The following is a 25,051-nucleotide window of genomic DNA, read 5'->3' as shown; positions in this document are numbered from 1 at the left end:
TATGGGGGGATATGACAGAGGTCTCTAAAACTAGGAATGGTGTGGAGAAAGTGAATACGGAAGTGTTACTTACCCCTTCACATAACACAAAAACTAGAGGTCACCTGATGAAATTAATACGCAACAGATTTAAAACAAACCAAAGAAAATATTTCTTCATGCAGTCCACAGCCAACCTGTGGAACACATTGCCATGGGATGTTGTGAAGACCAAAAGTATAATGGGGTTCAAAAAGGAATAGGTCCATCAACGGCTATTTGACAAGATGGTCAGAGACCCAACCCCATGCTCTGGGTATTCCTAAGCCTCCAGCTGCCAGAAACTGGGAGCGGACGACAGCAGACAGTTCACTCAAAATTGTCCCCTGTTCTGTTCATTCCCTCCGAAGCATCTGACACTGGCCACCATCAGAAGACAGGACACTGGGCTAGATGGATCATTGGTCCGACCCAGTACGGCTGTTCTTATGTTCTCTTTTTTCCACGTTGATCCACAAATCGCACATCCATTGATGACACTGACTCACACCTGATTTGGGGCCCACGAGCGCCCTTGGCTAGTCACATCTCACCCACCACTGAAGAGCACTAGGACCTTGCTAGATGGTAAGTCAGGGTCCCCCCTCCTCACCTCTCTGCCCCACCACCTCTTACAATGATGTGCCATCTAGCAACACTTGCTTTTCACTTTTCTGATCTCACTCTCTGCAGGCCAGAACATCACTAGAATTATGATTCTCTCTCTCAGTTAGCACAGGAGGAAAGGCGGCACATCACGAGCTGGTGACACCAAACGTTTACACAGTGCTTTTCAGTGGTGGGTCTCAAAGCGCTTTACCAGGGAAGGAATACATCATTCTCCCCATTTTACAGAGCAGAAAGGTAAAGAAGCTGCCCAAGGCCCCAGAAAAGCCAGTAGCAGAGCTAAGAATGGAATGCACGGGACCATGGGACGTCCCATATGCAGAAAAGAGGTAGAACCATAGAAATCATAGGGTTCCGTTGGGTTAATCTGTTTCTCACCAGTGCTGCGGTCTGTAGGGCTCGGTCTCCCCTCCAGACCTGGCTGATTGTTCTCACAGGGCTCCTCCTCTTGTATAACCCACGATAAAATATCCATGGTAGAAACCGGAGATTCTGTCCAAAGGAAAAAGAGCAACATTCGTTACACGCTGGACACACACAGGGCTTCTGAAGGATCTGGCCCCTTATCTCTGCCCTCTGCTGATTCTTGGCTGGAGACTGGCTCTGAATGGATTCCGACATGTTCCTGAAGCTCCGGGGGAAGCTGAAAGTTAAGCAGCCGTGAAATGCTCTGAAAGGGAACAGGTCAGAGTAAGAACTAGCTGGGACTGAAGCAAAGACGTGGAGGAAAATGACCAGCAAACACCCAGATGTCCGTAAGGGAGGGCCACCGAAGTCCCTCTGGATTCTAGAACTCCAAATTCTACCTTCTCCGTTTCAGTTGCTGCCCTTCCCCCTGCATCCTCAGCTCTTACTAACCTTCTTCACCACCGCTACTCTCAGCCCCAACCATGCCCCTCACCCACCTTCCCGTGCATTTGAAATCCCTCCATATCCTCCATTCAAAAAACCCAACCTTCACATCATCAAGACTTGGTACTTGAGCCCCATCGTCTTTCCTCAGGGACACACCCCAACTAACAGCGTTCTGAAATACCCTCTGCCTGTAAAGCTCCGGCTGCTACTGCCAGCGAGCTTCTTGGGACTCTCCTTTCCCCTCTTCCACCACTCTCCGGCATGAAACGGGGGCATCTCACCCCATCAGTTTCTTCTCCTCTTGCCATGGGATCAGCATCCAAGTTCATGACCCTTCAGACCATCTTCCATCCCCTTCCCAGTCATCCCTCTCTAGCAATCCTATCTACTCGGCCACCTCCTTAGGGTCACACCTTTGGCCTATTCTCCAAGCCTCCTCACTATAACCCGGAAGCCACCCCAGTCTCATGTTCCCATTACCCCGTAACTGCTAAGATCCTCATTTCCCCGTTCTCTCCGACCATCTCCCCAGCACTCCCCACAACAACATCCTTTCCTCATCTTTTAATCAAACTCCAGTTGAGTCCCCACATGCATCACCTGCTCGCTTCAGTGCTTCCCATCCGCAGGAACTCACCCAGCCCTAACTGGAGCGAACGACCAACTTGGACACACACAAGCAGCTCAGTTTATTCTCTGCCAAGCCTCTTGTTGGAGATGGGGACCCCACTTGTGTTGTCAGTCATCAAGGATGCTGGTGAGTGAGTCCTGGACTATTGTGTCCTTATTCCATTCTACGCCCCACTTCTCTCTCCATCCCTTTTCCAGGAGGAGTTTTCTACATTCTTCCTTGCAACAATCACACATAACCCCATTGTATTCCTATCACCACATCTACCTCATAGACTCTAAGGCCAGAAGGGACCAGCGTGATCACCACATCATCGCAGGCCACAGAACCTCACCCATCCACTCCTGCAATAGACCCATAACCTCTTAACCCTTAAGCTCCTGAAGTCCTCAAATCATGGTTTAAAGATTTCAAGTTACAGAGAATCCACCATTCACTCTAGTTCAAACCAGCAAGTGACCCGTGCCCCAAGCTGCAGAGGAAGGTTGAAAAATCCCCAGGGTCTCTGCCAATCCGACCTGGGGGAAAATTCCTTCTTGACCCCAAATATGGTGATAACTTAGACCCTGAGCATGTGGGCAAGACCCACCAGCCAGACACCTGGGAAAGAATTCTCTGTAGTAACTCAGAGCCCTCCCCATCTAGTGTCTCATCTCCGGCTGCTGGTGATTTTTGCAACTAGCAGTCGCGGATTGGCTATATGTCATTGTAGGCAGTCCTATCATACCATCCCCGCCATACATTTACCAAGCTCAGTCTTGAAACCATTTAGGTTTTTTGTCCCAGTGCTCCCCTTGGAAGGCAATTCCAGAACTTCACTCCTCTGATGGTTAGAAACCTTCGTCTAATTTCAAGCCTAAACTTGTTGATGGCCAGTTAGCATCCATTTATTCTTGTGCCAACATTGGCATTTAAGCTAAATAACTCCTCTCTCTCTCCCTGGTATTTATCCGTCTTGATGCATTTAAAGAGAGCAATCGTATCTCCCCTCAGCCTTCGTTTGGTTAGGCTAAACAAGCCAAGCTCCTTGAGTCTCCTCCCGTAGATTTTCCATTCCTCGGATCATCCTAGTAGCCCTTCTCTGCACCTGTTCCAGTTTGAATTCATCTCTCAAACATGGGAGACCAGAACTGCACACAGTATTCCAGATGAAGTCTCACTAGCGTCTTGTATAATGGCAATAACACTTCCCTATTTCTACTGGAAACACCTCGCCTGATGCATCCTAGGACAGCATTAGCTTTTTTCATGGCTGCATCACATTGCCGGCTAATAGTCATCTGTGATCAACCAATACACCCAGGTCTTTCTCCTCTGTCGCTTCCAACTGATACATCCCCAGATTACAGCAAAAATTGTTGTTAGTGTATGAGCTTGCACTTGGCACTATTAAATTTCATCCCGTTTCTATTACTCCAGTTTTCAAGGTCCTCCAGATCTTCTCGTATGATATTCCGGTCCTCCTCTGTGCTGGCGATACCCCCCAACTTTGTGTCATCCGCAAATTTTATTAGCACACTCCCACTTATTGTGACAGGGATATGAATCAAAACATTAAATAAGATTGGTCCCAAGACCAATCCCTGAAGAACTCCACTAGTAACCTCTCTTCAGCCTGACAGGTCACCTTTCAGTATGACCCGTTGTAGTCTCCCCTTTAACCAGTTCCTTATCCACCTTTCAATTCTCATATTAATCCCCATCTTCTCCAATTTAACTAGTAATCTCCCATGTGAATGGTATCAAATGCCTTCCTGAAACCCAGGTAGATTAGATCTACTCCATTTCCTTTGTCTAAAAAAAATCAGAGCAGGCCTAAATGACACAGTGGTCTGAACACCCATGCCCTGTCCACAGTAGTGCTCCCAACATTGCTCCCAACGGTGGCACTGCACAGCTAGATTTCCTGAAAAAGAATGGGGTAGGGACAGCCATAGTGAAGCATGCTGTGACGCCCTGTATAACTCACCTGGGTAGGCGTCTATAGGGACTTCATTTTCCTCTGATCCCTCTTCACTCTGATCTTTTTCTCCTGATCTATCCTGGGATCCTGGCTGATCCCTTAGGTAGGGCTCTTCCCCTCGCTCAATCTGAGACAGGATGTCAGGTTTGGAAACAGCAGAATCTGTTCACGGGAGAGGACATTAAGAGTCCGCATGTTTCATTCATAATTGGTTGAGCTCTTTTTACACAGACCTGTAAATGATTTTAAGCCACTGGAAGTGGTGGGCGAGCTGGACAGCTGCAAACATTTTATTAGGATTCCTACACAAAAGCGACACAGGCGAGATGGGTTTTGTTCCTCGAAGAGGGGAATTCAAGGGTTCACATATGCAAGGGGCCTTGATGCCCCATGAGCAGTACAAGTCAAACCTCTTACTTATTTTCAAGCTGCAACCAGCCCACATAACCAGATCATGACATGAGATCTTACAAAAGGGGACTGGCTTTATTAATAGGAAACATTTTGTTTCAACTTTAATAATCATTTAAAGAGCAGTTCTTCTGACTCCCGTATTATCAGCTGCATGTGCCTGTCTGGGGAAGGGACACAGAAACTACTGCGACATGGAGCTGTCTGGGGAATCAGCAGGAGAACATGCTCTTTCCATCTCTACAGACCGTTCTTCAGAAGGGGGGCTCATCCCCTCTGAACAGACTGTAAAGTTACTGTTGCTACCTGAGAGACGGACTTTGACAAAGGTGATTTTACATCGCAAACCACACAAGGAACCTAGCAGGTTTCTTTATGGGGACCGGACATGAATAAATAAATGTTTTACCAAGTGATGTAGGAGATTTTCCATCATTAGCACCTTTTATATCAGGATTGGACGTTGTTCTAAAAGACAGAACCTGGTTCATACACAAATTATCAGGCTTAAGCCATGGAACTTCACCCAGCAATTCCTGAATTATGTTACAAGAGGTCAGGCCAGATGATCACAACGATCCCTTCTGCCCTGAAAGTCTGTGTATGTAACACTGGAAAGCACTTGAGATATAGAGATCAGAACCATCGTTGTGGATCTCATGCTCTCCTTACAAATGGGAGAGTGTGTGGATCTGATCACGGAGAACGGTTCCGTTGGCTGCCAGTGCTGACCACCAGAAATCAAAGGAACATGGGGGCAGCCAAGCTGGTACCTAGCAAAGCTGGAAATATACAAGTAAAACCCAAGCCCTACCCAGGGAGATCAGGGTCTCATAATTCTCTTTCATCACGTTCTTGTAAAGCTCTTTCTGCCATTCGTCTAAGTTCGCCCACTCCTGCTCGTTGAAATAGACGGAGACGTCATCGAACGTCACCGGCACCTGAAATCACACGTATTGCACATTCAGCACTTTTTGCTGCAATTACAAATAACCGTCTTGAATTAAAGATGAAGGTATGCAAGAGAGCGTTTGGCTTTTATTATATGTCTGTGCTGTGCTTAGTACAATGGAGCCCTACCTTGGATGGTGCCTGTGAACGCGAACACAACACATACCACAAAGGTCTGCTCCCCACCCGTTTACACAGTGTCTAGACTAGCGCGGACAAATGTGCTTTCTGACTTGAATTAATTGGCAATCATAGACTATCAGGGTTGGAAGAGACCTCAGGAGGACATCTAGTCCAACCCCCTGCTCAAAGCAGGACCAATCCCCAGACAGATTTTTACTCCAGTTCCCTAAATGGTCCCCTCAAGGATTGAACTCACAACCCTGGGTTTAGCAGGTCAATGCTCAAACCACTGAGCTATCCCTCGATCAACTCAAGTTGGAAACTCCAGTGTACTTATCCTAGTGAGCTGCCAAAGGCTCCACAAATCATAACCAGCTGTGCTATGTGGCCCCGCGATTAATGAACAGCTATCACTCTAAGGCCATGTCTACACTAGCACTTTTGTCAATTAGGGGTGTGAAAAAAACACACACACACCCCCGACCGACAGAAGCGCCGGTGTGGACAGCGCGGTCGGTGGGAGACGCTCTCCTGCTGACATAGCTCCGGCCGCTCGTTGTGGTGGTTTCATTCTGCTGGCAGGAGAGCTCTCTCCCATCAGCACAGAGCGATCGCACGGAGACCATACAGCGGTACAGCTGTGCCACTCTAAGGTCGCTAGTGTAGACAAAGCCTAAGCCTCGAATGAATGAGGAAACAGCCTGGACAGCTGGTCAGGCACAAATCGACCGTTCACTCATTATTAACCATCGTCTCATGCTGAATTTCAGAACCTACCTGCCATCTATGCAAGGCCCTTTCAAGACAGCTGATACAAGGTTGGGCTTTATTTTTGCTGCTGGAGTCTCTGTTGTTGGCGGTTTTTAAGAACAGGTTAGTCAAACACCGGTCTGGGATGGTCTAGATAACACTTAGTCCTGCCTCGGAGCAAGGGAGTGGACTAGATGACCTCTCGAGGTCCCTTCCAGTCCTACCCTTCTATGGTATTGTTACCTTGGGCACCTCCCCCTTAGTGCCTGGGGGGAGTCGCATGATCCAGAAGTTCCTGTTCTTCAGCAGGTTCTCCAAGTTCTCCAGCCTCCGCTGCAGCAGATTATTCTCCTGGATCAGAGTCTCCAGCACGGCCCATTTACTCTCCAGCTTGGTATCAAACTCCCATGCTGTTTTCTCGCAGCCTATTAGTTTCTTCTCAGCACTGCCCAGTCTCCTCTCCAGATTCAGCAATCGCAGGGTGTAGGACTTAACTTTGCTCTCCACTGCTTGAACTGCTGCCATCACAGTCCCCAGGGAACACTCTGTAGTCTGATCATGAGCTTCTCTCACTGACCTTTGTTTGAGGACAACAGAGGGTTTTAGAGGCAGCAAATGCCATGAATCTGCATCCCATTCTGAACCCTGTGTAAACAGACAGAAATTGATAGTGGAGTTGTGGTCACGTCCCCGTCAGGCAAAGCCAGCTGCAGACAGAAATGGCCAGAGAGGATATGTCTACACTGCACGCTAAGCCCGGATCTGTGGGACCCAGGCTTGAGCACTCCGTGTTTCCAAACCCGTCCACACTGCAATGGGAACCTGGGCTTCACAATTATACTGGTGCATCCCTCCTACAATACACAGACCTAAGCGTGTGACGCCGTGGGATGCATAAACAGGGGACTCTCAAGTAGGAGTAGAGAGGTTATTTTGCCTCTGTATTTGGCAAATGCTGTTGGAATACTGTGTGAAGTTCTGGTACCTACCATTTAAGAAGGATGTTGATATCTTGGAGAAGGTTCGGAGCCATGAGAATGATTAAAGGATTAGAAAACCTGCCTTAGAGTGAGAGACTCAAAGAGCTCAATCTATTTAGCTTAACAGAGAGACGGTTAAGGGGAGATTTGATTACAGTCTATACGTACCTACACAGGGAATAAATATTTAACAATGAGCTCTTCAATCTAGCAGAGAAAGGTAGAACACGACCCAACGGCTGAAAGTTGAAGCTAGACAAATTCAGACTGGAAATAAGGTGGAATATATATATATATATTAACAGTGAGAGTAATTAACCATTGCAGCAATTTAGCAAGGGTCCTGGTGGATTCTCCATCACTAACAATTTTTAAATCAAGGTTGGATCTAAAAGATCTGCCCTAGGAATCATTTTGGGGCAGTTCTCTGGGCTGTGTCACACAGCAGGTCAGACTAGGTGATCACAATGGTACCTCCTGGCCTTAGAATCCATGAGTCAGAACTTCAGCTTCTGTGGGCGCATATATTATTGTATCCCAGGATTCCTGGCTCCCTCGCCAGCTGAGGCCCTGGGGCTTGTAGGAAGCTGGCTACCCCAGACTGCTACAGGTCTGTGGCTAACCACTTTGAGGCTGGCAGATCAACTGTGGGGGTGGCTGTGGCAGAGGTCTGTGAGGTGACCAGGACTGTTATGCACCCAAAGTTGATGGGCATTGCAAACGTTCCTGTCATAATTATCGGCTTTCGGAGTACAGGCTTTCCAAATTGTGCTGGGGCCTCCGCTGGAACTCATGCACCTATTGTTTGCCCGCTGCAGGGAGCACACGGGTACGTACACTCCATCATTACGCAGGCCCTAGTCCACCACAGGGGCAGATTCATGGACACGACTGGGGGATGCACTGGCAGGATGCATGACGCTAGGGTGTTCCAGAGATCCGGACTTTACTGTCATGGACAAGCTGGGACATTAGTCCCACTGCATGACATTGTTATACACTGTCCTCACAGTTATTCTAGGGGACCCTGCTTTACCCCGTTGCCAGGGCTTATGAAACCTTAGCCCAATGACAAAGGAGGGTTCAACCACACACTCCGTAGCTGTAGGATACCGGTGGAATGTGCTTTTGGCAGATTGAAATCCCATTGGCACTGCCTTCAAAACCGTATGGATGCCAGTGTCATTAATGTGGGCCTTATTCCTGTGGGCTGCTGTGATCTGCACAATGTTTGCAAGGAGAAGGGGGAACCTTTTTTGCCAGGAGTAACCTCAAGATACTGCAGGATATCTGAACTGGCACACACCACCCGAGAGTGCATCTGTCATGACTGGTGCTGGAGCCACATGCCCGGGCCCTGCAGAAGGGGGAAATAAATGTTAGTTGAGGTTGTGCTGTTTATGGGTGTGGGGCAGCTGGGTGAAGGTTTCTGTAAATCTTTTGATATTACGTATTATGAATTTTATAAACACTTCCATGGAATCTACGGAGCTGCGTTATGCATTTCATCAGTACAGGCCCGGTACCGCAACTGATGATATATGGATTACTGTGATGGCAGTTTGTAAATTTTTATTATGAAAGTTAGAGAATGGGGCAGGTATTCAAGAATGGGGTGTCTCATATTAATAGGGATCACTGACATAGTCTTGAAATATCCATACCATCAGGTTTTATGGGCGTAGTTGTCTCCTCGGTCACTTGTCTCTCCACGTCTAGTAAAGGGTTTCAGTTCTTAATTTACATAGACTAATATCACTATTATGCGCAGTTGTGAGGCCTTTTGACCTCTTGTTTTTAATAATTTATGGAGATATCCTATCTCCTAGAACTGGAAGGGACCCTGAAAGGTCATCGAGTCCAGCCCCCTGCCTTCACTAGCAGGACCAAGTACTGATTTTGCCCCAGATCCCTACATGGCCCCCTCAAGGATTAAACCCTGGGTTTAGCAGACCAATGCACAAACCACTGAGCTATCCCTCCCCCGTTTTGTTAGAAAGCCTGGCTCAGTAACATCACAATACAGACGAGTTTTAGTGTAATGTTATTTTAAAGCTGGGCAACCCCTGACCGTTCAATAGCGCCTCCCCCCCCCCCACGTGGGCCAAGACCCCGGGGCCTTTCATGCCTAGCTGTGCCCTGAAAAGCCGTTCCCCTCCCCAGAGCTGGCTGCAGGTCCGCGCACCCGCCGGAGCAGGAGACTTTCCCGAGCATTAGGGGACAGCATTAGGGGAGAGCGAGAGGAAGCCGGAGATCCCGAGCGCTGGGGGACCCCTGGCCGTGGGGAGCGCGGCGCGGAGGCGGCCGCCGGGCGGGGGGGGGTTTCGGCCCCGCTCGGAGTTATGGGACCGGGAGCCGCCCCCAGCCCCGCCCCGCCCCGCCCGCGCGGCCGGGCCACGTGGAGACCCCGGGCGGGCGCCAGGGGCTCCGGATCCGGGCCTGGGCCGAGCTGCCGGCCCGAGACCCAGCGGGGTCCCGCCCCCGGCTCCGGAGCGCGGGACTCGGTCCCGGGGGGCGCAGCGCAGGGACCCCCGCCTTACCTGGGCAGCGGCCTGCTCGGCCATGGCCCCCCCCCGGCGGGGCTTCTCCAGCGGGCCCGGCCCGGCCCGGCCCGGCCGAGCTCCGCTCCCGCTCCGGGCTGGGCAGAGTCCCGGCGCCGCCTCGCCACGGGCAGGGGCAGGGAACGGCTCCCCCGGGAACGGGCTACTTGGGGTGTGCACGGAGCATGCGCACGAACCGAGCATGCTCAGTAACATCTGGTGAAGCCACTGCCCTTCCCCCTGCCCTTCCTAGCCCTGGGGTTCTGCTGGCTGCGGGGGGGGGGGGCAGGGTCTGAGCAGGGGCCGGAAGTTGAGGGGGGGAGGGGGGAGTTAAGCAGTTGCAGGCAGGGTTAGGAGAGGGGCTGAGGGGTAAAATCAGGGCTGGGGGGAAGGAGACAGATTTAAGCCCAGGGGGGAGGCGCTGCCAGAGGGTAAAGCCCCAGCACAGGCAGGGCAGAGGGGGGACAGTAGGGAGACCAGACAGCAAGTGTGAAAAATCGGGATGGGGTGGGGGGGTAAGAGGAGCCCATATAAAAAAAAGCCCCAAATATTGGGACTGTCCCTATAAAATCAGGACATCTGGTCACCCTAGGTAACAGTTACCCCGGGGCTGAGACCCCAGTGTTTGCAGTAACAGGGTGTGGGGAGCAGAGGGGCTTTTTTATTTCCCCTCCCACAGACAGCACCTCTCAGCATGGGCTGGTTCTTAAGGCCCCCGCATCCCAATGCCCAGTCACTGCTGCTCCTCTTTGATGTAACCTACTGCGGTGCTGCATGAGGAGGCTTAATTCAGTGAAACCGGGCCTTCCTTCCTCCCCCCCCCTCCCCGCCAGGCTGTACACCCCCCCTGCATTTCCCCAGCACCCCCCCAGTGGTCAACTAGTTACACGCAGTGCTGCCAATTCTGTCATTGGTTGGACACTGAAATTGAATTCGGCGATGTTGGCCAACCTTATAATTTAAAAATATGATTTGTAAGCAAGGTCTGAATGAGCTCTGCCCTGACAGCCAGTGATGAGCCAGGGATGGGGGAAAGGCTTTAGGACCAGACGGTATTGACATGAACTCACCTACTCTGCCAAGGCATCCAGCACACAGAGCTGTGTTGCCCAAGTGATCAATTTTGGCTGGTGTTGGGAATTTCTATACTAAACATTTGTATTATATTATAATTAATTTTTACATAAGAACATAAGAACAGCCATATTGGATCAGACCAATGGTCCATCTAGCCCAGTGTCCTGTCTTCCGACAGTGGCCAATGCCAGGTGCTTCAAAGGAAATTAACAGAACAGGGCAATTATTGAGTGATCCATCCCCTATCGGCCACTCCCAGCTTCGGCCAAACAGAGGCTCCCAGAGCATAGTGTTGCATCCCTGCCCATCCTGGCTAATAGCCATTGATGGACCTATCCTCCATGAACTTATCTAGTTCTTTTTTTAATCCTGTTCTTGTTTTGGCCTTTAAAACAGCCCCTGCCAAAAAGTTCCATAGGTTGTGTGAAAAAGTACTTCCTTTCGTTTGTTTTAAACCTGCTGCCTATTCATGTCATTGGGTGACCCCTAGTTCTTGTGTTATGTGAGAGAGCTTTCCATTTTCTCCACACCAGTCAAGATTTTATAGACCTCTATCATATCCCTCACTTAGTCGTCTCTTGTCCAAGCTGGAAAGTCCCCCATCTTTTTAATCTCTCTTCATACAGAAGCTGTTCCATACTAATAATTAATTGTAGCTGCTCTTGCTGAAATCTACACTCCCTTTGATCAGAAACCTTTCTCAGTCAAGGCAACAGGACAAGTGCATTGCTGCCTCTGCCTGCCTGCTGAGCTGGTGAACTGTAATGGTCAGAGATCGCACCAGCATAGAGGTATATTGAAGGTGAACCCTAAGGAAATTTAGAGTTTCAATTTTCCTCCACATGTCCCGCATCCCACTAACATAAATCCAGGCAGGGTCGTTTGGAAGCTGAACACTTCATGCTTCCATCCCACACCACTGTCAAGTTTTGGCAAATTAGGAGAAGTCAGCACATAAGAACAACCATATGTATCAGTAACTGCTAATGGTAACAATTCACTACCTCTCCCTGCTACAGGTAGCAAATTCCTACTGATAGCAGTTTCTCACTCTAGGGTGTGTGAAATGGCTATCAGATAGAAGCAACAGAGGGTCCTGTGGCACCTTTAAAACTAACAGATGTATTGGAGCATAAGCTTTCGTGGTTCACAGGACCCTCTGTTGCTTTTTACAGATCCAGACTAACACGGCTACCCCTCTGATACCTACATCAGATAGCAGTTTCTAGCAAAGTAGGACCTGTCGCTGCTACAGGTAGCGCATTTGTACAGATAGCAGTTTCACATACCCTACGGCAGTAGTGGGCACCCTGCGGCCCGTCAGGGTAATCTGCTGGCGGGCCGACAGACCGTTTGTTTACATTTGCACGGCCGCCTGCAGCTCGCAGTGGTCGTGGTTTGCCGTTCCTGGCCAATAGGAGCTGCGGGAAGTGGCGCGGGCAAAAAAAGCAAACATCATTCTGGGATGTATTAGCAGCAGTGTCGTAAGCAAGACACGAGAAGTCATTCTTCCGCTCTACTCCGCGTTGATTAGGTCTCAACTGGAGTATTGTGTCCAGTTCTGGGTACCACATTTCAGGAAAGATGTGGATAAATTGGAGAAAGTCCAGAGAAGAGCAACAAACATGATTAAAGGTCAGAAAACATGACCTATGAGGGACGACTGAAACATGATAACCATTTTCAAGTACATAAAAGGAAGAGGGAGAAAAATTGTTCTCCTTAACCTCTGAGGATAGGACAAGAAGCAATGGGCTTAAATTGCAGCAAGGGAGGTTTAGTTTGGACATCAGGAAAAACGTCCTAACTGTCAGGGTGGTTAAGCACTGGAATAAATTGCCTAGGGAAGGGACTCTCCATCAGTGGAGACTTTTAAGAGCGGGTTGGACAAACGTGTCAGGAATGGTCTAGATAATATTTCGTCCTGCCATGAGTGCCGGGGACAATAAAAGAGTGCAGGGCACAAACTGCTACCTGTAGGAATTTGCTACATCAGGTAGCAGTTTTTTTACACTAGCAGGAGCACATTCCGACAGGGAGCAGGTTTCCCACACTACACCAGGCCCCTGTTTTGTAAAGGAACATTTCCCTTTCCCAGGGGCTGCCTTTCCCTTTGCCTTTCCCTTAGCAGCTCCCTGTTCTTTCATCAGGGTGACCAGACACACCCAAGGCACCTGCTCCTGCCCCTTCCTTGTTTTATAAACCTCCAGCCTGGCCCCTTTCGTCTAATCTCTACACAGCCCTGCTCTTAATAAATCTTCAGTTCTTTGCTATCGTCAGTCATCTTCCGCCCTCTACTACTTTCCTTTCCTCTTGCTCTGTCCCCATCTCGTCTTACTTTCCCCACCCACCCCCCGTTCTTCCTTTTCTCTGTCATCTTGTCTTCCCCTCCTCCCCCACCGGCTTATTCTCCCCCATGCCCATTGGCCTCTCGAACTGGCTCCAGCCCTCATCTGCAGCCCCCACCTTTGGAATGGACAGAGAGTGCAGGATGAAGCACAGACACCCCCACCCCCACAGTGGGCCGCTGGGGGCTTTTACCACACACAGCCCTAACAGCACCCATGGGCCAGGACCCTGCCCCGGCAAACTAGCACCTGGCTTCACAGCAGTGTGAACAGCACAGTGAGAGCCGGGCCCTCCCCTCTCAGCCCAGCCCTGCCCCCAAGGTGGAGCCCCAGGTTCCCAGGCTAGTAACAATTTTAAATCAAGACTGGGGTATTTTTTGTAAAAAAAAGAGATGCTTTATTTCAGCCGAAGTCACCCAGTGTGTGTTATACAGGCGGTCAGAGCAGGTGACCCCAATGTACCCGTCCGGCTTTGGAATCTGTTTAAATACTGACACGTATTAAACGCTGATCACAGGAGTCACTTCTCCACTGCCGCGAGCCGCCCGTCGCCACACTCCATCCATTTGGATTGTCCCATAAAAACCAGAGTTTTTCACTTCAATATTCATTTGCTGCCAGTTCGTTTTCCTGCGATCGTGACATCCTGCTGCAGTGCAGTGGCTTTATTGTAACCTCTTATCCAGGACCAAATCTGCCTGGATTGTCACGCCTGTGCTCACCATCGGCACTGACGCACCAGGGCTTGGCCTTAATTGCCTTAGCAGGATAAGGTGAAATCAACGGACACCCGTGTCTCCCAGGTGAATTGGCCGTAGCTCGTTACAAATCAAAGACCGATCCTCCCCTTGCTTGGATGGCTGTGAGCGAGGGCAGGCCAGGGGTGGCTATTCCGACTGGAAGCCGTTGAGCCATTCAGCATCTCCCGCCTGTAGATTGCCCCGCTGACCGTGTTCCTGCAGACCGGCTCTCTCGCCTCTTACGATTTCTTCTTCCTGTGGCTGTGCTTGTGCTTGAGGAGGTGCTGCTGGCGGATGTAGGTCTTCCCGCACTCGCTGCATTGATAGGGCCGCTCTCTCTTCGTGTGGATTTTCTGGTGGTCCACGAGGTGGTGGTGCCGGTTGAAGGTTTTGTGACACTGGGCACACTGGTAGGGCCGCTCCCCGGTGTGGATCCGCTGGTGCCGGATGAGGTCGGATGGACGGGTGAAGCTCTTGCTGCAGTACGGACATAGTATGAGCGACCTCTTGCTGCGGTCGGCGTGCATCCTTTTGTGCACGACGAGATACCTCCTCTTGGAGAAGTGCTCCATGCATTCCCTGCACGTGTACGTCCTTTGCACACGAGGTGGCTGGTATTTGCTCAGACTCGGTTTGTGACCCAGCCTCTTGACCCGTTTGGCGATATCGCTGGAACCGTCTTCCGTCTGGCTTCGGGGCTGGGACTCAGGGGGAGCCGCTTGGCTTGAACGTTCCTGAGGAGCAGAGAGCGTGCAGGCCCCCGCAGCTGCCTGGTGTCGCAGATGCAGCAGAAATTTCTGCTTGGCTCTGAAACTTTCCCCACAGTTTGTGCACTCGTACAGCAGCTCGTTTGCGTGGCCCTTCTGGTGGATGATGAGATTTATCTTCAGCCTGAAGCTCTTCCCGCACACTGTGCACACAAACAGTCTCTCGCGAGTGCTCTTTCTCTGGTGGTGGATCAGGGCCCCGCCCCAGTGAGCGGCGTTCATTGTCCTGCTCTCTGCGTGGTTTCTCTGCCAGGTTCCTGAGCTGCATGCAACCTCCCGGGCTGTTACCTCCCCAGGATCCTGGAAATCCTCCTCGTCAAATCCTCCCAACAACATCCCCGGCACCTCCTGGTTTTCAGGACGTTCCTCCCCAGGGTCCTGGACACGCTCCCAAGATCCCAGGACAGCTTCCTCTTTCGCTCTCTCCAGCCACGTCCCCGGCACATCCTCCACTTGCTGCACCTCGGTTTTGATCACAATCCCCTCATCAGCTGGAAATTAAACAGAATCCAGAGATTATTCACTCCATCGGCTTGACATGAAGGAAACCTAAAGGTCTGGACTTCCCTGATTCCTAATCTCAGGGGCTGGGTCCCGTCTGCAGCCAGCACGCTGGCAGGATGCTAGGCAGTGGCTGTCCAGAAAGAGGTAGACATTTCCCATCTCAGTGTTTACAGAGGTTAGAAAATGACCTACTATTGGCAGAGTAAAATTGACCTCTGGGCCTAGTCTGGGCTTTAAGTGACACACAGGCCTCACGCTGGCTCACTGCCCCGGGTGAGTCGCACCAACCCCCTTCCAAAGCGGCCTCAGGTTTCTCTCAGAGAAGACGGGTTTGGAGTCACCCTTGAGTTATCCCGTTATGCTTGTCTGAGGTTTTGTCATGGATAGCCTGACGTTAACAGCACGAGACATGGAGGCTGGTTTGACTGGTCAGTGATTTAACAAAGTCACTTGAAAGTTCCTCTCTGGCTGAGAACTGAAGTGATGAGTTTCAACCCCACATGAATTGTAAGAGCCACGTTCCAAAGCTCTCTCATTACAGACGTGGAACGACACTGCTGGCAGAGTTGGACCTGGCTGCACCAAGAGAACTACAGAAGAAACAATGGGCCCGTTTGAGTGCAGTGTTGGAATAGCAGCTGTCTGTTTTTAACAGCTCTGCTCATTAGCTGAGTTCAGTCGTTTCTGGATCTGAACAACCTCAAAGCGAGGCTGAAAGAGTAGGCCAGCCCCCTACCATCAGACCCCATCACTGGAGTATCACGAGGGAGAAATGGGACCGAAGGCACTCCATTCCGTCCTGTGTGATCAGAGCAGCTGGGGGGGGAATAGAATGGACATACCAGCTGTTCCGTCTCTGAAGCAGAAACAGCCAGGGACAGCATACGCCATGGCATTTCTTACCCTTTACAACCCTTTCTGGTGGACAATGGGATTTACAGGCATTTCTCTACTCCCTGGGACCATCTGCGTCACATAAAGGCCCGTCCTGAAACCTTCAGGCAGAGAGACGGGCATGGGAACATCACGCCGTCACCTGAGTAGCTTAGTGCTGCCTGGGGCTGAGGCACCTGGTGAGGTGGCTTAAGAGTTGCAACAAAACACAAACGCTGCTTGCTCCAAATACCTTCGTCAGAGGGAAGAGGAGGAGACCAGCTCTGCTTCACTGACTCCTCCGAACACTCGGAGGAAGGACGGGTGATGGGAGGGATTAACTGCCTGCAGTCGGTGAGAACTGGTAGGAAGCCATGAGGAACATCTGCCGTGAAGAGATGACAAGTGCTGGTTACCACTGGATTACATACAGCAAGAAGGCACTCGTAAAGACAGGATTTCTTGCTCTTGCGGTTTCTGATGGGGTTAGTCTGTTACTCACCTGGGCTGCAGTGTGGTGGGTCTGTTGGGATTTTACTTTCCTCCAAAGCACCTTGATCCTGCACATGGGGCTCCTCCTCTTGTTTGATCTGTGACAGAGCGTCACTTGTCAACATGGGGGATTCCGGCCCTGAGAAAGAGAATTACGTCGTTTTACCGATAGCCACCGAGTTGAAAGCAGCACCTTGGGTTTGTGCTGGCCGTCTGCGCAGGGCGCGGGGATTTCATCCTCGCTAACAGCTGCAAAGCACTTTGAGCTCCACGGGAAGACGGTTTCGGAAAGCAACTCACTAGTCAGTCACTGGGGGATATACTTTATCGGTTACGGGTGGTGTCACAGCCTCGTGAAAAGCACAAGTGCCGTTTTCACTAGGTCATCCCACAGCAGTGAAAATCCAATCCCATCAACACAACCTCGCCATGTGACAGATCTCAATCCCTGAGACTGAGAACCTGGGTTCTCAGCCCGAAGCTCATGAACTGGTCGCAGTCCCTCAGTCCTTCCTTCATTGTTAAATGGCGGAGGGGCCGCGGTTAGGCGGCAAGAGGGATCCTGGCATAGAAAGAATGACCGATTTCGAAGGATTTAGAGCTTCAGATTAAAGAGGAAGTTACTCACTTTGTGCAATAACAATGGTTCTCCGAGTAGGATGCCTATGGATGTTCCACTGTAGGTGGATCTGGGCCCCTGCGCCTCTAATCAGAGAATCTAGGTAGCAGCGTTTGTTCGGCCTGCACATGCACTCTCCCTCCCTCGTGGCCTGCCTGGGGGCCATCTAGCGCTGCGCGGATGAACCACCCTCCATCCCTTCTCTACTGCAGAGCCCCTTGTCGAGAACTCCGAAGTCGGGGGAGGAGGGTGGGTGGTGGAACACCCATAGGGTCACACATCTCAAAAAACGATCATTACTGCACAAGGTGAGTAACGTCCTCTTCTTCTTTGAGTGCTGTCCCTATGGGTGCTCCACTGTAGCGACTTCCCAGCGGTATCCCCCATGGCAGGCTGGGGCTTCGGGGTGGAGTCTGTTACTGCCGATAGTAAGGAGAAGCCAAAGATGGCATGAGAGGCTGAGTCCCGAGTAATTGTGCAGTGTTCTGCGAAAGCACGGGCAGAGGCCCAGGTTGCTGCGTTGCAGATTTCTGAGACGGGACGTCTTTAAGAAACGTGACTGAGGTAGAAACGGCTCTCGTGGAGTGCTTGCGGCTTCCTGGCGGGGCAGCAGGTAACGCACATGGTAACTGTGGTTAGTGCAACCGCAGACCCATTTCAAGAGTCTTTGAGCTGATATTGTGGTGCCTCTGGATCTTTCTGCGAATGAAAGGAAGAGTTTAGCAGACTTCCTAAAGTCCTTAGTCCTGTCCAAATAAAATGCGAGGGCTCTCCTAACAGCCAGCATATGCAGTATCGCCTCTCTATTGTCACAGGGAGGTTTTGAAAAACAGGCGGGGAAGTGAATTAGTTGGTTCATATGAAAGGATGAGGTTACCTTGGATAGGAGCGTGAGACGTGGCCTCGGGGTGACTTTGTCCTTAAAGAAGACCGTGAAGAGCGGGTGCACCAACAACACTGCTATTTCCACATCCGCCGTGCTGAGGTAATGGCCACAAGGAATGCTGTCTTCATGGACCGGCGTAGGAGGGAGCACGTGGCCATGGGTTCAAAGGGTGTTCTAGTTAAAGTTTTCAGGACCAAGCTGAGGTCCCACGTTGGAGTGGGTGATCTGACCTGTGGGAAGAGGTTTCTCATGCTCGTGAGGAATCTGCGTGTTGCTGGATGGGCGAATACTGAGTGTCCGTCCACCTGATGGTGAAAAGCTGCTATGGCCACTAGATGTACTTTAACTGCGAGCTAATAGAGAGACCAGACCTTCTGAGACCTAGACCAGAATCTAGGATCAAAGAGAGGGAGGAAGATGTGGGAGCCACTTGTTTGGAATTGCACCAACTTTGGAAGCTGTGACCGGGTGCCCGGATGAGCCACTCTAAGAATGCCACACTCAGGGCAAACTGCAAGAAACAGGGCCCGTAATCCCCCAGAACTGGTGGTTTATTCTATAATAGAGCCACCAAACCAATATCAAACGAGCTTTTGTAGCACCACACTGGTTAACAAGAAGCCAAACACAGTCCCCTTTAAGCATTCCACTCCTTGGCTCCTATGTAGGCAAACAGGTCTAATCTAGTCTGCCTAATCTACCTCCTTAGGGGCATGTAATATTTTTTGTCTGCCCTCTTGCAGGTTGGTGCAATAGAGGCGCGTCTGCCAGATGGCCTTGGCAGGGTCTAAAAGTACCTCATTGACTGGGAGGGCAATTCTGGAAGAGGAAGAGGCGTGCAGTATGTCCACAATTTGTGGTGTGAGTCTTTCACTTCCTTGAAGGGAGTTTGCAGAGCCTCAGCCACACTCTTGGAAAAGCTTAAAATCATCAGCTAATGATGGAGGAGGGGCCTCACCACCTCATCAGGTGAGGAGGAGATGTTCATCGGTGGAGTGGTTTTCACCTCTAGTCTGGCCTCCTGTTGCTTGAAAGTTTCTTCCCAAGCCTCCGGGGCTCTGGATACAGAGGCCAGAGGGGATCGTCTGGTGGACTCTCTATGGGGGATTCTAGATCCCCGAGAGGCGTGGGGCCCCCTAGGCTGCGCGTGGATCCCAGTAAGGCCACTGAGGGGGAAAGGGCATGGTGACACTACCCACGGGTGACCATACCAGGAAGATTGGGGATCTGAGCCTGGGTGCAGCTGTGTAGGTCTCAGATGCTGTAATGGAAGGTTGTGACGTAAGACCAGAGACAAGAGGTCCTCCTGGAGTAGGGTGGGGCTGATAAGGGTGCTGGAGGTGAACGCCCCGGTGCCGATGGTGGTTCTGGGGACCGAGATGGGCTCGGTGCTGGAGCCTGGGGACTGAGTAGTGGGGACTCTGGTTCCTCCATAACCATAAGGTCCCTAGAGAAGCAGAACTCTGGTGGTACCACTGTGGTCGATGCTGTCAGGGACTGTTTTTGATGCTGACTCATTGGTAACGATGACCTTTTATGTGCGGCTCGTTCCGACGGAGCTGCTTTGAAGTGCTCCATGCTAAGGATCTTTTTGTTGGCACCGATTTTGTAGAGACGGTACCGACAGTGGTGCCCGTTCCCCAGCCTGGGCCCCGTGGGTCCCTTGGCATGACGTGGGTCCCAAGGCATATGGAGCTCTTGGTGCCACACTTTGGAGTCATTGGTGTCGAAGTGACCGAACACACTGGGGATCCCCTTTGGCTGGTCTAGAGCTCGGTTTGAGGGCTTTTTTCTAGAGACTTTGGAGGGGCAGTCAGCCGACTTTCTCTGCGGTTCTCCCTCTCTGGAGACGACCTTCATCCTGGAGAGGATTCGGGACCAGGGTCAGACGCCAGTTTAAGAGCACCCTCCAAGGGAAGGATTTTCAAGTTTTGTTGCCGGTTCTTTCGGGATCTAGCCTTCAGCTGCTGGCAGAAGATGCACTTCCGCGGAATACATGCCTCTCCGAAAGACACGGGACACAACAAGCGTCCGTCCATCACTGGCAATGCCTCCCTGCAGGAGAGGCCCCTTTTAAAGCAGGGCAGGAAACGGTCATGCCCCTACTTAGGCGCCCACTTTTTGGATGCTCTGGGGCTGGAGCACCCACGGAAAAAAATATTGGGTGCTCAGCACCCCCTGGCAGGCACCACCAGTCAGCTCCTTCTCCTCCCCCCAGCACCTCCTATCTGCCGAGGTGAGCAGGAGGCGCAGGGGGCAAGGGGAAGGAGGAGGGGCAGGAAGAGGTAGAGTGAGGCTGGGGGTGGAATGGAAAAGGCAGGGTGGGGCATGGCCTAGGGGAAGAGGTGGAGTGGGGACGGGGCCTGGGGCGGAGCAGGGTTCGAGGACCCCTTGGGAAATGGATCGACACAGGATTTTCTTTTTTTTTTTTTTTTAAGAATCAAACAAATAAGATACCCTGCGGCTCTCTAGGCACTACAAATGCTAACAGAAATGCTAAGAACTAAAAACTGAAAACGACTTGTTCCGTTCCTGGGCTAAGGGCGATAGCAGAGGGCGGTCGCCTGTGCAGCACTAGATAACCTCGAGGCAGACCACAAGGGGGAGGGCGCATGTGCGGCCGAACAGACACTGCTACGTAAATTCTCCAATGAGAGGCGCAGCTACACCGACAGCGGAGCACCCAGAGGGACGCTAACTGAAGCAGCAGCAGCACTCACCTGTGCAAGGCTCCACAGGGATTTCTACTCTCTCTGAGTCCTGCTGATCCCGGACACAGGGTTCTTCCCCTTGTTCAATACGGGCTAAGATGTCAGGCTTGGAAATGGCATAATCTATTTCAAAGACAAGAATGACAGCAGGGAACAGGACGTTACAAAGAATTGCGGATTTTCCAAAGAGCACAGAATGGTGGGAGCACGGCTCTTTTCAAAATCTGGCCCCGGTGGTGGGGGCTGAGCATTTAAAAATGTGGCTCTTCATCTCTCTGAATCTCAATTCCCCATCCATAAAATGGTGCCGCTACTGCCCTGCCTTACGGGGGTTTGTGAGGATAAGGCACATGGGTGCTACCTACAGCGACGGAGCGTGTATAAGAACCAAGAGAAGTCAGACGTGGACATCATCGATTTCTGTAAAGACGACTCGGGCAGATAAATGCAGTTATTATCCAGCGGGAGAAAGCACAGCACACGGAGAGCTCAAGCCACCACTGGGTAACTTTCACTCTCTGTTCCTAGGGGAGGATGCACGGAGTTGAACTTTCAGAAAATCTTCGAGAGCTACAATTGCTGACCTAGCAAAATGCAGTGTAGAATCATAGAATATCAGGGTTGGAAGGGACCTCAGGCGGTATCTAGTCCAACCCCCAGCTCAGAGCAGGACCAATCCCCAGACAGATTTTTACCCCAGTTCCCTAAATGGCCCCCCTCAAGGATTGAACTCACAACCCATGGTTTAGCAGGCCAATGCTCAAACCACTGAGCTATCCCTCCCCCCGTAAGTGGAGCGTAAGTGGAGGATAACTCCAAGCTGGATTCCAGCCCACGAACTGCGCACAACTTACCGCTTCTAACAAAGGAGGGAAAAAAGATCCTTACCCAGCGAGATCAAAGTCTCATAATTCCCCTTCATCACGTTCTTGTAAAGCTCCTTCTGCCATTCATCTAAGCTCCCCCACTCCTGCTCGTTGAAATACACGGAGACGTCATCGAACGTCACCGGCACCTGAAATCACACATGTTGCATGCTCAGTGCCTGCTGCTTTTGTACCATCCTGTTAACAGCTCCTGACATCTTTTATTAGTTATGAGACAAGGAGCACAAACACCCCCCAGCCCCATTGTCACCACAGGCAGTCACGATCCCTCTGGACAAGGCAAGGCAGCCTTTCTTCCGTCCCTGTACCTTAAAAGGAATTCAGGACCTCCCCACCTCCAGGGGACACCTGCACTGCTGATCCTTAAAACTTCATCCCTCTGCAGGCTGCTGACAAGCCTCGCTGTGTATGTGCTGGGGCCACATACATCACCCATCCCTCTACCAGCCACTTCCTTCTTGAATTTGCACCTATAGTGCCGTGGCTCCTGGGGCATCCCAAAGTGGTCCCAAGAATTCACAGCACGGTGAATGAACAAGACCATCTGATAATTCTCTGTTATATTTTGCTCGCATCCCTCTGCAGCTGGGACACTGTTACCTGGGGGACCTGCCCCTTAGTGCCTGGGGGGAGTCTCAGGATCCAGAAGTTCCTGTTCTTCAGCAGGTTCTCCATGTTCTCCAGCCTCCTCTGCAGCAGATTATTCTCCTGGATCAGAGTCTCCAGCACGGCCCATTTACTCTCCAGCTGGTTCCCAAACTCCACCATTGTCTTCTCACAGTCTATGAGTTTCTTCTCAGTCATCCCCGTTCTCCCCTCCAGGTTCAGCCACCGTGTGAGGTGAGCCTCCACCTTCCTCTCCACGGCTTGGACTGAAGTCATTACAGCCAGGGAAATCGCTGCTGTGCCCAGCTGGGTTTCTCTCACCGTTTGTTGCGGGACGGAAAGGGGTTGTAAAGGCACCACACCCTGTTGCTCCAAGTCCGGTTCCAGAACCTGTTTGCAAGGACAGCAAGTGAAAACTGAGCCAGAGAGCATACCCTGATCTAGCTACAGAGGCAAAATTACGGTGACCAGATGTCCCAATTTTATACGGGTAGTCCTGATATTCGGGGGGTTTTCTTATATAGGCGCCTGTTACCCCCCCCCCGTCCCGATTTTTCACACTTTCTATCTGGTCACCCTCGGCACAATGCAGAGCGGCTCCCACGCTCCATGTCGCTCGGCACTTCCCAGGTTTCAAAGGACAGGCTCGCACTCCAGTGCGGCAGTCACAGATCCACTGATCTTTTCATCACAGGCTTCAGGTGGGATCACAGACCTTGTCCAGTGACATCCAGCGTGACGCAGGGCAGGGTCTGACCACAAGACTCAAGGGGTTTATTATGGCCCCGTTACCTGCAATTCTATTAAGTGGGTGGCCGCATTTTTTAGATCCCGGCATTAGCAGCAACCAGGGTCCAAGCACCTTCCAACTCCAGTGGGCACAACCCACCTCGTGGGATGCCGGGTAGTGCCAGGAGAGAGTCTCGCTGGTCCAGTAAGAGCTCTGACCTCCCCCGGCTGGCTGGCTAGCCCCAAGGAGCCCCACGACCGCCGGCTGGGGTTTAGCTGTCCGAGGGGTCGCTCTGTGCCCCGCACGGGGCCGGGCACGCTGGCACCCGGACCAGCGCCAGGCCCCGGCCTCTGCTCGGACACGGGCCGGGTCCCCACGCTCCTGCCCCGGGGGCTCGGGCCGCGAGCAGTCCCGGCTGCCGAGTTAATTCCCCGCTAACCCGGAGGTGACCGCAGCGTGCGGCAAACCCCGGGGAGGAGACACGGGCCGGGATCGCCCCGCCCCGGAGCCACCCCCCGCCCGGCCGGGCAGCCCCGCGCTCCCCGCGGCCCGGCTCCCGGGGCCCAGGCCGGGCGGGGAGAAGCTCCCGGGGCCCGAGGCTCCCCCGCCCGCCGGGCCCTTACCTGGGCAGCGGCCCGCTCGGCCATGGCCCCCCCGGGCGGGGCTTCTCCAGCGGGCCCGGCCCGGCCCGGCCGAGCTCCGCTCCCGCTCCGGGCTGGGCAGAGTCCCGGCGCCGCCTCGCCTCGCCTCGCCATGGCCGGTGTAGCCCCACAAAATGCTCCCGCTCCCGTTTTGCTACTTTGGGTGTACTGAGCATGCTCAGTCGAACTGAGCATGCTCAGTAACCTTCGTTGTAGCCACTGCCCTCTCTCTGCCCTTACTTCTGCTAACGATTTGCTACCTCCTCTTTGGGGGGGTTTAAAAGGATTAAGGGGGGCAAATCGCAGCGGGGGGGCTGTCCACATACCCCATCCCCTCCTGATTCGCAACCCCATGGACAGGCGGTAGCAATTTAACAAACAGTTTACCAAACTGCTACCCTGCGTGGCAGAAACCGCTCCCAGTAGCAAAAGGGGAGGGGAGCATTTTGTGGGGCTACACCTGCCCCGCTGCCGGGCGGAGCAGAGCGAGCGCCGCCGGGAGGGAGGGAGCCGCGGCCTGGCTGCCGGGGCCCGGGAGCAGCGGGGAGGAGCGGAGCGGGGCGGCAGCGGCCCCTGGCGGTGGCAGGCCGGGCCGGGGCCAGTCCCCGCCCTGAGCGCGGCTCGTTCTCGGCTGTGACAAACCCCGCAGCGGGGCTCAGTGGCTGGAAGCCGGTAGGTTCAGCAGCCGCCCCGGCCCGGCCGCCTCTGCCCCTGGTGCGGACCCCGCGGGGCTGCAGCAGAAGCCCCCGGGGCCGGAGGGGGGAACTCCCGCGGGGCAGCCCCGCTCCTGGGCTCCCGCTGCCTCGTCAGCCCAGCGAGCTGGGAACCCAGCCCCCCGCACCCCACCCGGTCAGACCTAGGGGCCGTAGGGCCCGGTCTGACTGGGGCCAGGCCAGCTGCTTCCGAGGGACTGACCAGACCCGGGCAATTCTCCAGGGATCCCTCCCCTGCCCTCCACGCCCCGCTTCCGGCAATCAGAGGTTTAGGGGCACCCAGAGCGTGGGGTTCCCCCCCGAGCATCTGGACTAATAGCCATTGATGGACCTGTCCTCCATGAACTTATCTAGTTCTATTTTGAACTGTTATAGTCGTGGCCTTCACAATATCCTCTGGCAAGGAGTTCCACAGGCTGACTGTGCATTGTGTGAAAAAATACTTCCTTTTGTTTTAAACCTGCTGCCTGTTCATTTCATTTGGTGACCCCTAGTTCTTGTGTTATGGGAAGGAGTAAATAACACTTCCTTATTTACTTACATATTCACTGGATGTTAGAGCCTCACTTGTCTACCAAGTCCACCACTGTACGCTCCTGGGAGGCAGA

General features: G+C 52.3%; 1 protein-coding gene across 8 annotated transcripts in view; it reads right to left on the bottom strand.

The window, feature by feature from the left end:
• LOC101940465 (zinc finger protein 777-like) overlaps window positions 1-24,305 on the bottom strand; it is a 32,448-nt gene extending 8,143 nt beyond the window's left edge. The window contains exons 1-7 of one of the 8 annotated variants that reach the window (XM_065586564.1): window positions 23,713-23,846; window positions 22,354-22,749; window positions 21,755-21,881; window positions 20,876-20,989; window positions 16,661-16,789; window positions 16,412-16,543; window positions 13,648-15,272 (exon numbers count right to left, since the gene is read on the bottom strand). In XM_065586564.1, the coding sequence (XP_065442636.1) occupies window positions 14,254-15,272; window positions 16,412-16,543; window positions 16,661-16,789; window positions 20,876-20,989; window positions 21,755-21,881; window positions 22,354-22,749; window positions 23,713-23,844 (2,049 nt within the window). In that variant the 5' untranslated portion in view covers window positions 23,845-23,846 and the 3' untranslated portion in view covers window positions 13,648-14,253. Of the gene's footprint in view, window positions 1-1,023; window positions 1,138-4,100; window positions 4,257-5,319; window positions 5,447-6,572; window positions 6,975-8,973; window positions 9,813-9,849; window positions 10,095-13,647; window positions 15,273-16,411; window positions 16,544-16,660; window positions 16,790-20,875; window positions 20,990-21,754; window positions 21,882-22,353; window positions 22,750-23,151; window positions 23,657-23,712 lie in introns of those variants that run through there. The other 7 variants (XM_065586566.1, XM_065586567.1, XM_065586565.1 and 4 more) reach the window with 7 other exon arrangements.
• Window positions 24,306-25,051: the final 746 nt, after the last annotated feature.

Source organism: Chrysemys picta, chromosome 2, assembly GCF_011386835.1.
Source record: "Chrysemys picta bellii isolate R12L10 chromosome 2, ASM1138683v2, whole genome shotgun sequence".
Classification (NCBI taxonomy): Eukaryota; Metazoa; Chordata; order Testudines; family Emydidae; genus Chrysemys; species Chrysemys picta.
Note: the sequence above shows the minus strand (reverse complement) of the source record. Positions and strands in the feature narration are given on the sequence as shown.